The following is a 12,161-nucleotide window of genomic DNA, read 5'->3' on the forward strand; positions in this document are numbered from 1 at the left end:
CACTGCTGTCAGAAATCCTGGGCAGTGGCTATATTCATCGAAAGTCTTTCCGTAGTACCACAGAAGGAACATTTAGCTTCTCGCAGCTCTATTGTACGACCTCCTTCAAACTCAGTGAAACATTAAAGGCGTTCTTGACTAACACCAAATCATTACGTCCGGTCTCAAAGGTAACTAAAGCTCACGTTCGTCACTGTGTGTATTTGCAGAAAACCTGATTGACATGCTCTAGTGACGCTACCAGCTATACGATTGGCTCGAAATTTGAACAGATCGCATTTTTCAGTTATAGAAACACATCTACCAACTTCCATTTATGTTGCACCTCTTCTTCTTGGTTTGGTGATTTGTGTCAGTGCGTGCCGGAAGTTTCGAGTCATGGTGCAATTGGACATATTTAAGCGTGATAAAGTACCTTCACTGCACAAATCAGTTTCCTTCAATGAGTGTACTACGTGAAGTGATGTGGAAGGATCACAGCGCACTGGAGAAGGTAAACCACAGGCAGACGTTTATTAAAAGAAACCTTAGATTGTACTGAAGGAGCCTCGTCTATTGAAAGCTCAAGTAACGTTTATCTTTCTGCGGCACTTATCAAATCGGTTTCACTCTAAAGAGTGGTCAGATTCAAAGAAGAGAAGACAGTTTTGTGATGCGTTTGTTTGTGTAGTATCACAGCACTTCAGAAACGTTCAACAGTCATCAAAGAGCCATAAAGACCACCTTCCCCCAACCACAAGAAAAATGAGCAGTAGATGTCCATGTACATATGTGCACCACGTGCCATTACACGGCGTGTGGCGGAGGGTATATGTTGTCCCTGTGTCCTTTCTACTTCCATTTCCCATCTGCTGTTACATTCGCAGATGGCACACGGGGAGGGAAGATTATCGGAACTCTACTGTCTTCGTCCACATGTGTCCAATTTTATTTTCACTCTTACTTCGCAGTAAATAAATATGAGGACGTGTTGACTCGTATTTGAGTGTTAGCGTTCGCATATTGACAGCAAAGGTCTCTGCGATACACTGCTGCATTCTGGAGTGCAGCTACTTGAGTTTTCAGAGCGTTTCTCTGGCGTTTCCTTGCTAGCTAAACAAACTCAAGAACAGGCTTCCAGTTCTTTTGTGAGTCATGTGTATCACTTCCGTTAATCAGACTTTCTAAGGATGAAGAAGAGAACTTCGCACATTTAAGTTCGACAACTTACGGTGTTAACGGGCATTCAATATGTAAATTGGCAGCAAACGAAACATAAAACTCGTGACTAGTGCAAAAAACCGAAATTTCAGCAATCAGATGAAAATAGAGGCTGAGATATTTCCACCAACCACTTCTACGAAGAGGAACGTTCAGCTAAGCCAACAACGGAAGTAAATACGATGTTGTTGTAATAGCGCTATTTAATATCCTTTACATGTAGTTTACTCTTTAAATGTTATATTTTATTCGATTAAAAGGTTAAAACTGCGTGGGAAAAGCAGTTCAGATGGCTAAACAATTGAAGCTTCTCTCTACAAGCAAAGCTTTAGGAGATTGTAGTATAGCCAATAAATACTGTACTCTATAGAGATAAAATTATACGTATTCTTAATTCAACAGGATGAAATCATTCGTAACCCGTGGCCCGCCATTCTGACGTGCCCTGCTATGTGGACGCACTGTCTAATTGGAATTGGAGGAGGGTGGGTCAATTACACCCTGCTGTCTGAATTGCCAACCTACATGGAAAATATATTACACTACGACATCGACGAGGTGGGTATCTCCACACTTTGGGCGGAAGTGAGAGCATTATCGATTTTCGTGACAACGCTTATTTGACACTGTTTCACCCATGTTTCAGGCTGGCCTCATCTCAGCCCTGCCTTATCTATTTGGTTGGATGAGCTGCAGTATCTACAGCTTTCTGACTGAGAAATTAACACAGAGAGGAGTGCACATTATGACCATCTTCAGAGCATGGGACGCAGTATGTAAGTAGACTTCCTAGTTATACGAGATGTTTCATAAATGATGTTACAGATTTCTGGGAACTTTAGAGGGGAATTAGCAGATAGAATTTTGATTGGGATCCCATGTTCGAAAGTATACCTTTTTGGATGCAAAATAAGTTTGAAGGTCGGAAGACTTTCAAATCTTTCGCTTCACGCTACGCAAAGAAAACGAGAAAAGGGAGCCGGCCGCGGTGGCCGAGCGATTCTAGGCGCTTCAGTCCGTAACCGCGCGACTGCAGGTTCGAATCCTGCCTCGGGCATGGACGTGTGTGGTGTCCTTTGGTTAGTTAGGTTAAGTAGTTATATGTTCTAAGGGACTGATGACCTCAGATGTTAAGTCCCATAGCGCTCAGAGCCATTTGAACCATTTTTGAGAAAAGGGTGCCGTCATGAGCCCCTGTTGCAATTATGACATGTCGTACCATTTTTGTCCGATTACAACGGCTGCGAAAAACTGTTACGTGCGCAACTATCAGGGCTGATTTTGGTGTTCGGCGGACGCGCTGCACTCTCGACATTGAAGTTAGTGTCCTTCGTCACGCAGAAGAGAACCCGACGACGAATTCTCCAAATATTTCCCATGTCGTGGAATCCCCTAGAGCTCACAGAAAAGGAAAAGTTTGTAACATGGCCATATATCTGAAAGGGATACCAATTCCTAACAAATGGTAGCTGTGACTACCGCAGCACAACTGCAAAATCGTGTGGCAAAATTTAGCGATGACAATGGTAGCAGAAGGTGCCAGATCGACTGGATACAAAGTGATAAACCAGACAGTAGCGACACCCCCTAGTTTTGCTCCATCCAGTTAAAACCGTCAGCCGCATGTGGATATTGTAATTCGGAGGACACAATCGAACATCGTTTTGAGCGCCCGAAATTTGTCGAAATATGGCACACAGTAAGGGACATGATTGGACTGATAAGTAGAACGGACATACATAATATGCAGGTTTCTAACGCCGTGATATCAGTGTGGAAAACGTTTCCCGAAGCAAAGCGATACGCAACAACGTAGATCGTGGCACATGCACTTCATATAATTTTTGGACTTATATTAACGGACAACTTACAGTACCTGGCGTACTTAAAAGATGACCACGTCACCCTAAATAGAGGCTTACGTACGTGGATTTTCTCATGATTCCAGTATGTAAAGCTTATAGTAGTATTTTGACATGAAAGCACATGGCAGAACAAAAAAAAAAAAAGAAGAAAAAGAAGAGAGGAAGTATGATGTGAATTCTACAAACTCGATGGACAATGTCTTGCAGATTTACGAACGTTGTAATTTATATCATTATTTTTCAGATGAGTTTGTTTTCTGTTATGTGAAACTGTTAAATGGTAAACAAATATCTTAAAAAGCTGTTAAGGGGATATCTCGCGTAAAGCTGGAAATCTGAGTACAACTCCCGGCTCGGCAAAAAAAAAGAAAAAAAAGATCACAGCTCATATCCACCGTGTGCATACCTTGGAGTGGGATATTTGAAAGTGATCTGACCTTTAAACTTATTTCGCATCCAAAAGGGTGCACTTTCGAACATGTGTTCCCTATCAAAACTCTGTCTACTAATTCTCTTCTGCAAGCATTTGAAACCTGTAGCAACAATTGTGAAACACTCCGTATAACTGGACAGTAGCATCTTTCAAAATAACACGCCACGGAGCCATTCCAGAAGGGCAACAAGTCAGACTGAGTAATTTCATGGTGCTCTTCAGTCGTCGGGATTGACGACTGGTGGAAGCGTATCCGTCTATGACCAACCCATGACAAGATGCTTCCAGTGAGTTAGAGATCTGGCGAAGAAGCTAGCCAGGACAACAGTCCAAATCCCTCTGTACCGAGATAGATCAGGATGGCCCGGGCAACATGCGGTCTTGCGTTATCTTGTTGAAAATAACGATACGGTTGCCTCGACGATAAGACATAAATGAAACATCTGCTATCCAGATTGCCAACTATGTGAAAACGAAGTGATCGTGTTGTGTTGTGTGTTGTGACTCCGTATCACATCAGGCACAGGGTCGGATAACGGTGACGAATGCAAACTGAACACTAGAGACCGGATTAGATGCAACAGAAGAAGCTCAAAATATGCATGTAATAATACATGAAAAATGCTTAAAATATGCATGGAAAGTGATGCTAGATCAAATAATGAAAAACAAAGTAGTTACTGCATTCGATATTTCTCGAAGTTGGACGTGTGCATATCGACTGCGAGGACATTTAGAATGCTAATTTCGTGATCCTTGTCCTTTGTGGTAGAATTTGGGCAGGATCCCTCTTGATACTAGTTTTTAAAAAAATGAAAAATAAGACGCACACTGTGTTTCAAATACTATTCCTTTTTTTCTACTACTGTCGGTAACAACTGAAAACGATGCGAGTTAGCCGCCACTAAACAATCGATATGCACAGGTGCAACTTAGAGATATATCGCATATGGAGGGGCACGCACAAGAACTCCGTCATATTTTATTTCAAAAGCAACATACAGTAACTTTTAATTAATGTTATTGGACTAAAGTATCCTATATAAATTATTTTGGATTTTACCTCTGTTTTAAAGCTTAACGCTCATATACTGTTCGGTAGTAAGATTGTGTTTTCAATCACTCAAAACATTTTTATGAGCTGTAAAGGACCGTTCTGCTCCAATTGAGGCACATAGGCATATTTGAATCTGGGTGCTATGTAGGCACTTATTTTTTCTGGCAAAAGTTCACCCATTCCATTAATAAAACTATCAATTTGGTACAAGGGTCCAAAGCCTTGCTTATTGTTAAAAATATTTTCAAAGTTTTCTTTAAGTTTTCCCGGGCATACCTTCAGCATGATGAATTCAATAGACTAATTTTATTGATTAGCTGAGTAGATTAATTAATGCCAAACCCAGAGTTTAAAGCTTTTTCATACTCGCAGGTATAAAGGAAAAATGAGTGCTAATCACTGCAACGTTTTTTTTAAATACTGGAATAATTAAATGACTCCTTGTACTGACACACTGCCAAAACCTCGGCACTGTCGAAGTCCTTTACTACGCCTCTGGTGGCCTCGAAATGTTCATTTTAAAACACAGCCTCAACCCACGTATCCCAACGACTTAGCATTGGTTCGGGAAGTAACGGCACAGTTGGCAGTTTTCCGTTGTAAGGTTTTGATGCTAGCAGGCGCCTTAAGAAACACTTTTTTCGTGGATGAAATCATTTTCTTTTTACATTGCTAAAAGTGGACCGTACTTTTTCAGCAAGGCGATGTACTCCGTCAGCAATGTACGTCACATGAGTCAAACTAGGATGAAATGCTTGGATGGCTTTCCCTGCTTTTATCATGTAGGAAGCAGCTTCTGAGAGAGACACCAACACCCTTTTATCTTCCTCAAAAAATGTTTCTAATAGCCTCATTCACAAATCTGACGATTGTAGAATCATTTGTTTCTTGAAGTTTCACGCAGGCCACTAATTTGCATAATTGGCTGCTTTTCGCCAGTTATTGCATATCTTAACCAATAACTAGTGATGGTGCATACTTTCAGTGAATGCTTCACATTGATCCATGCTAAAGCGATTTTTTCGGTTACCTTTGGAAGCTACATTCCTGCTACTGTTACTTGCCGCTATCAAAAGTTGTTGTCATAGGCCTTTCCCGAGATATGAAGAATTTTCTTGACATGTTAGTCAATCTGAACTTTTTTTTCACGAATCGTGTTTCTCGTAAACTCGACAATATAAAAATTTCCGTCGTATGTAAATGTTCCAGAAAGATCAACTGTACACGAAGCATGTCTTTTTTTTCCAGGAGGTGTGGTGCGCCACACGCTACACGTAAACACATTAAACTTTGTAAGAATAAAAAGAAAACTAAACTGTAACAATGAATGTTGCGTAATTTAATTATTGTCGACGCCTGCCGTGTGACAGTGGAGGGGATTACGCGGGTTCGCAGGTGGCAGGCGAATTATCTCTGCCTGCCTCTTCCTGTTCGCTAATCAGTCCGCTAGCCAGTAGCCTATCGGATAGGACCGCAGTCACTCTGAGAAGGGAATCCTGAAGTGTAGTTCACGGGTCGCGTTTTTCGCTAGAACTGTCCCCGCTAAACGTTTCAGACGGAGAATCCATGGTTAGCAATTGCTGACACAATCAATGAACGACAGATGGATGAACGTGCATTTTGTCATCTCTGACTTTCACTCTCCCCTTAACTGCCACCGCAGTTTATTCGCTCAATGATGGCTCAACGAGATTCTCAGTTTCCTACGAGGTGTGTGCGAAAAATAATGAAACTCCCAACACTGCGAGCGATCTGGCAATGCTGCGTTCCGCTGCTGCTGTAGAGCGGTGTGTTCGTCCCTTACAGATTCAGTTCGAGTTTCAGCTCTCTACAGTCATCACCTGGTTTTTGAGAGCACCATCAGTGAAGGTGTGTTCTTGTCCCGTGTTACGAAAATGGAATAACGGAATTTAGAGCGACGTTATGCCATCGAGTTTAAACTTGGGGAAGCCGCGAGTGTGACCCATGAAACGTTGAAACAGGCCTGTGGCGAACATTCCTTATCAAGAGCACAAGTTTTCTGCTGAAACAAATCATTTTTGGAAGACCCAGAACACGTTATGTGAACTCGCTCAGGCAGACCTTCAACTGCAAAAACCGACGAAGACGTCGAACGTGTGTGCTCTTGTGGGATCAGACCTCCAGAACAATCTGTCGACCAGGTTTCTTACAAATATATTCTTGTAAGGCGACCAACTGAGACCAGACATTGCAGACAAGTGGATGCTGCATCATGGCGACGCCTCATTTCACACTGACACTTCTGTCACGGAATTTTGGAACTCGAAAAGCATTACTGTTATTCCACAGTCCGTCTGCTCACCTGATCTGGGTACTAGTGACTTCCTTCTATTCACCAAATTGAAAAACGTCTTAAAAGGACATTATTTTTGGAAATGTAGAGAACATTAAAGGAATGTGACTGACATGTTGGCCGTTTGGAGTGGCCGCTCGGTCTGAGGCGACATGTCACGGATTGCGCGGCACCTCCCGGCGGAAAGTTCGATTCCTCGCCCGGGCGTGTGTGTGTGTGTGTGTGTGTGTGTGTGTGTGTGTGTGTGTGTGTGTGTTTTGTGCTTAGCATTAGTTAGCTTAGGTAGTATGTAAGTCTACGGACCTATGACCTCAGCAGTTTGGTCCCTTAGGAATTCACAAACATTTGAACTGACATGTTAAAGGCCGTATCAGCTGAAGCCTTTGAGCGCTGCTATCAAAACTGGGAATAACTACTCCGTCGGTGTATAGTTGCCGAAGTTAACTACTCTGAAGGGACAATATTGTTATTGTTGTTTAATAAAATAAAAACTTTGGTAGATCAAAAATCAGTCTCGTACTTTTTTATGTAACTCGTCTTGCCTCGTTCTCAGTGCACAGCTGTGGTAACACTGTACTTAACTTAAGAGGCAATTATATTTCGTTTTCGTGAAATATTGGCACTTTTACCACCAGTGCAGTGTTGTTTATGGGTACGGTCTTTAACAAGTAATCAAAAGGTCATAAGTCACGGCCGGTGACTTTCGGTATAAGCAGTCACCCTTGTTTGACAACCGCCTTGTCAATGAAGGCGGAGGAGTGGACGAAGTTTCAGGGCACCTTCCTCCTTTTTATTAGGGAAGAAAGTGAGTTACTGTGAACAGCTCAGTAACAGGATTGTTCTCTTCAGAATCAACAGCAAGTGAACGCCAACTATAGGAGGAATGCAAAAGGCTTTCTGCATATAAAATGACCTGTAAGCATCAGCTCAACTACATGCGGTGGCAGAGGCAAATGCATGACTTCATCATTCCCCACCCCTCTCGCTCTACCGCACCCCACTCATTCATCTCATCCATATCACCTTTTCCCAATTAGACAAGTCAGAGAATTTCTAAACCAATATACATATGTAGCGCAATTACAATTGAGTATGTTACAGGCTTTAAAAACGGAAAACCCAATCAGTATGTACCCCAGAGGAGACCAAATTGTCCTGTTAGCCTGATTGGTGTCCAAAGATGGCGTTTAACTTGGTACCCACTTGTTGCAAAGCACAATAGACCTTCAAATTAATTGCCACAATGTTATTTACAAGTCTAAACTGTCTGTCTTATTTATCAAAATACGTCAAGACGCTGGAACTCCACTAAAATCTCACTGTGCTTCGACCTTTGTACCGAAGTAAAATAGAACTGTAAATAGACCGAAAATCGTCGGTCTTTTTTTATCAAAGTACATAGATATACATTCAATAATAGTACTAATCAATGGGGAGCCCTTTTTCCCCTCTTAAGGACAATGGCTATTCTTCACGCCAAATAAAGAAGGACTTGCACAGTTGTAATAACAAGAAGCAACACATTGAGACCGCAGATGACGACTATAAATCAACTACGCTCCTTCCATATGCCAGGCATGTGTCTTCCAAAACAGGCAGACTGATTAGGAAAAATAAAGTCAAGGTTATCTTCCGTCCACCAGGAAATAGCTTGGTCCTATTTGGATAAGTTAAACAAGACTTACACCTGAAAGAAGCGGGTATTTACGATATTCCCTATGTATGGTGCTGCATATATAGGCCAGACGACACGAAGCGTCCAGGAGCGTTGTATGGAACACGAAGGATACAGCCATCTTCGGCAAACGTTAAAATCAGCAGTAGCAGAACACTGTATTTTCATGGGACACTCAACGGAATACAGTAGAACAAATATTTTAGTTCCGGTTTCCAGTCTTTGGGATTCAGTAATCAAGGAATCGGTAGATATACGTCTTGCCGATAATCTTACAAATCATGTTAACGGTTTTCAACTGGATGAAAATTGGAATCATATAATTAAAATTATCCTGTCTTAGTGGAATCGACGGGGTCGGTCGATAATAAATGATGATATCTCTCTCCCACCATTGTGGGCAGCACACACAACTCAGCTGTCCCGCGCATGTTGTCGCCTGACGCATGCACCGAAGACACCAGCAAACTTCGCAAGTGCGAGATTCGGCGTAAATACCCTGAATGCAAGCGGGCTCTTCAGTACTTGTCTACTCACCCTGAAGATGACTGAATGTCTCTCGGCCGAAATATCGTGACAGAATGGCCACGAGATCCGGCTGCACATTCGAAAATTACACGTCTTCATTTTAAAACTTTTTGTCAGATTATTTGTTGAAAGTAGGTATTCCTGAAACAATTTTTATACTGATTCTAGAAATAATTACCGTTATTGTCCATCATGTCAGGTTTTTACACAAAATAAAAAGTAATATTTTGAGGATTTTCACTTCTGAGCCCACAAATACATTCTAACACCATTTCACACAACGTGAGTTTTTAATCAAACTACATTTAAAAAAATAAAATATATTTGAAAACACTCCTCGGAACTCCCCTAATTTGTGTCTTGATACCATTTATAAAAACAAGAAGTAAACTCTTCATTGACTTCCTTCCAAATCTTTGTATGTGATGACTGTCCCACTTCAACATCCAACAGAGTCGCTCAACATAGGTGCTGTCCAGTGCCCCTGATACCTCCTCTTAATGTTTCTGTGAAAACGTTCACTCTGCTCTTCAATATAATGTCCCAAATTTACGGAAAGTAGGCGATACGTGAGTGTAGAAAGTGGACTTCCACGCTCATTTAACAACCCATCTTCTTGATACTTTGCAACTTTTTTCAACAATGACCTTGTAATTAGGAACTTTGTTATCCAATAGAAAGTTCTCAGTAACTGATCGGAAGGCGGTCAGGCACCTTTTTGTCTTTTGTTCATTGTCTTCTCAGAATCTTCATCCTTCGTCAATTTCTTGATTTGAGAAATAAAAAAAAAATTCCACCTTTCAATTTGTTTCGTGTGGTGGAGGAAAATTTCTTGGAAAGGTACTTGATGCAGGGTTCATCCTGTGGTAGAGCCTCTACAAATTACTTCATCAGGCTCAGTTTTATTTGTAGAGGTAGAAGCATGACTTTTTTGTTCTACAAGCGGTTCGTGCAGAGTACTTTTAGTTACAGGCACAAAATTTATCTGCTCTGACCAAACTCTTACACTCCAATGACTTCACCTTGCCCGACTTTCCCATTCGCATACAAAGCAAGGCAGTTTTGCAAACCCATCTTGTTGTCCTAATAGTATTCCGATAACGTTGATGTCACTGCAGGTAAGCTAAGTGTATTCCTCATGCTGGATACTTGTTAAGAGTATCTTCATGTTCTCATACGTCCCTTTCATTTGAGCTGAATGGGCCACAAGAATGAACCCATACACGCATCCAATAAGCAGTAACACGCCTTTGAAACTCCTCATTGACGAGTCTAGAAAAGTCTCCACTGTGTAGGATCATGTTCAGTGCCATAGAAGTGCGTTAATTCTTTCTGTGAGAATAAATGAATTAATTCTTTCCCTCTGTCTGCACCACAAGTAATGTGTTCCTGGTTCCAGAAGGTTCTTACTTTTTAACCGGAAGCCAAGTAGGTCCGCAGATTCCTTAGGCAAATTCAAATTTCGTACGGAGCATTCACTCTGGGAGAAAAGTTAGGGAGTAAATTCGAATTCAGGCTGATGGACATCACTATCGTCTTCGGTAACTGCATCACCTTCACTTTCTTCATCATCTTCTGCCACGTTCTCTATAACAGCTGGAAGAAGAGGAGCAATGAGATCTTTTCCATGTGCAGACTGGCCTAATGGCTGAATCAATGCTTGGATACACAATTTGCCTCTTATTTTCCGAACTGCACCCCTGAACATTAACTAAGCAGAAGTAACAGTCATTAAGGTGATTTTTAGGTTCCTTCCACACCGCTGGAATTAGAGGGCATGCACCGAGCGAGGTGGCGCAGTGGTTAGCACACTGGACTCGCATTCGGGAGGACGACGGTTCAATCCCGTTTCCGGCCATCCTGATTTAGGTTTTCCGTGATTTCCCTAGATCGCTTCAGGCAAATGCCGGGATGGTTCATTTGAAAGGGCACGGCTGATTTCCTTCCCCATCCTTCCCTCACCCGAGCTTGCGCTCCGTCTCTAATGACCTCGTTGTCGACGGGACGTTAAACACTAATCTCCTCCTCCTCCTCCTCCAGAGGGCATGCATGTTTTCTTTACTTTTGTCCACAATCTTAAACTTCCCACACAATAGCGGTAAACTATCTTTTGCGCCCATCCCTTGTGCTGGGCACCAAGTTTCATTTTAGAATAAACATGGTAAGGTTTTTACACAAATTCTGTTTAGTCACTGTATAATTCCCAAGAGTAACAGAAAGTATTTAGATTCTTCGCCCACTTGCGTGTTGACATAGTAGTACTTATCAACAGTAGGCGAAGTATTTTATTAATACTGCCCTAAATATACTCAATAATCACAATATAGAACTGTTAATCCAAGCCTGTGTGACAAGATATACTTTCAGGTTCACACAACAACTAATAGCATCAATAGGTGCAACAACCTAAAGGTACACAGGGTCGTACTGAGAAATTTCCCTCCAACAATACGCATAATCTACTGGCACAGCAGTATAACTTTGAATTCAAAATGCGGCGACACTGTACGTGATAGGAAAAAACTGAAAACAAGTTTGGAATCAGCATGAAAAGTTGAGATAGTATCACATATTAGTTTTCATTCATCTGATACCATGCAGACTAGTGTTTATTAGAAACCAGAACATAGTTTATAATCTTCTTCTGGTCTTCCTTATCTGGAAGGTTACTTACTCACCAGTCCAGTTTCATGTACTCTCATTGCCCCAGTAGACATGCTACAGGATACTGTTAAACGCAACACAGCAATTGTGCCCTAAGCCGTCCATTAATTTACGCCACATAGAAACTGTTGGCACGGAGTACAGGGACGTATATTGTAAATACTGATTTTTGGCATTGAATACCCGTAGACAGTCTACCATAGGGTCAAACACACAATCTATTCTCCAGGTATAAATCGTACCTTCCAGTCTGGTCCATAAGGCAATAGCCGTCTTCATGGAGTTACTTCAATATCCCAGGCAGCACATAAGTAATTGTTACATCCAACACTCATTTCATTCTTTAACATTACAGACCATTTCTTCTCTAAATATTCTTGACAGCGCGCACGTCGTTGCTTGGGAATATAAAATCTGTGAATGGC

At 41.6% G+C, this 12,161-nt stretch overlaps 1 protein-coding gene across 1 annotated transcript in view; it reads left to right on the forward strand.

The window, feature by feature from the left end:
* Window positions 1-1,626: 1,626 nt before the first annotated feature.
* The window catches only part of LOC126281642 (sialin-like), a 29,895-nt gene continuing 19,360 nt past the window's right edge, over window positions 1,627-12,161 (forward strand). The window contains exons 1-2 of the mRNA XM_049980773.1: window positions 1,627-1,758; window positions 1,847-1,976. Of these exons, the coding sequence (XP_049836730.1) occupies window positions 1,651-1,758; window positions 1,847-1,976 (238 nt within the window). The 5' untranslated portion in view covers window positions 1,627-1,650. The remainder of the gene's footprint in view (window positions 1,759-1,846; window positions 1,977-12,161) is intronic.

The sequence above is a fragment of the Schistocerca gregaria genome, chromosome 7, assembly GCF_023897955.1.
Source record: "Schistocerca gregaria isolate iqSchGreg1 chromosome 7, iqSchGreg1.2, whole genome shotgun sequence".
Taxonomy (NCBI): domain Eukaryota; kingdom Metazoa; phylum Arthropoda; class Insecta; order Orthoptera; family Acrididae; genus Schistocerca; species Schistocerca gregaria.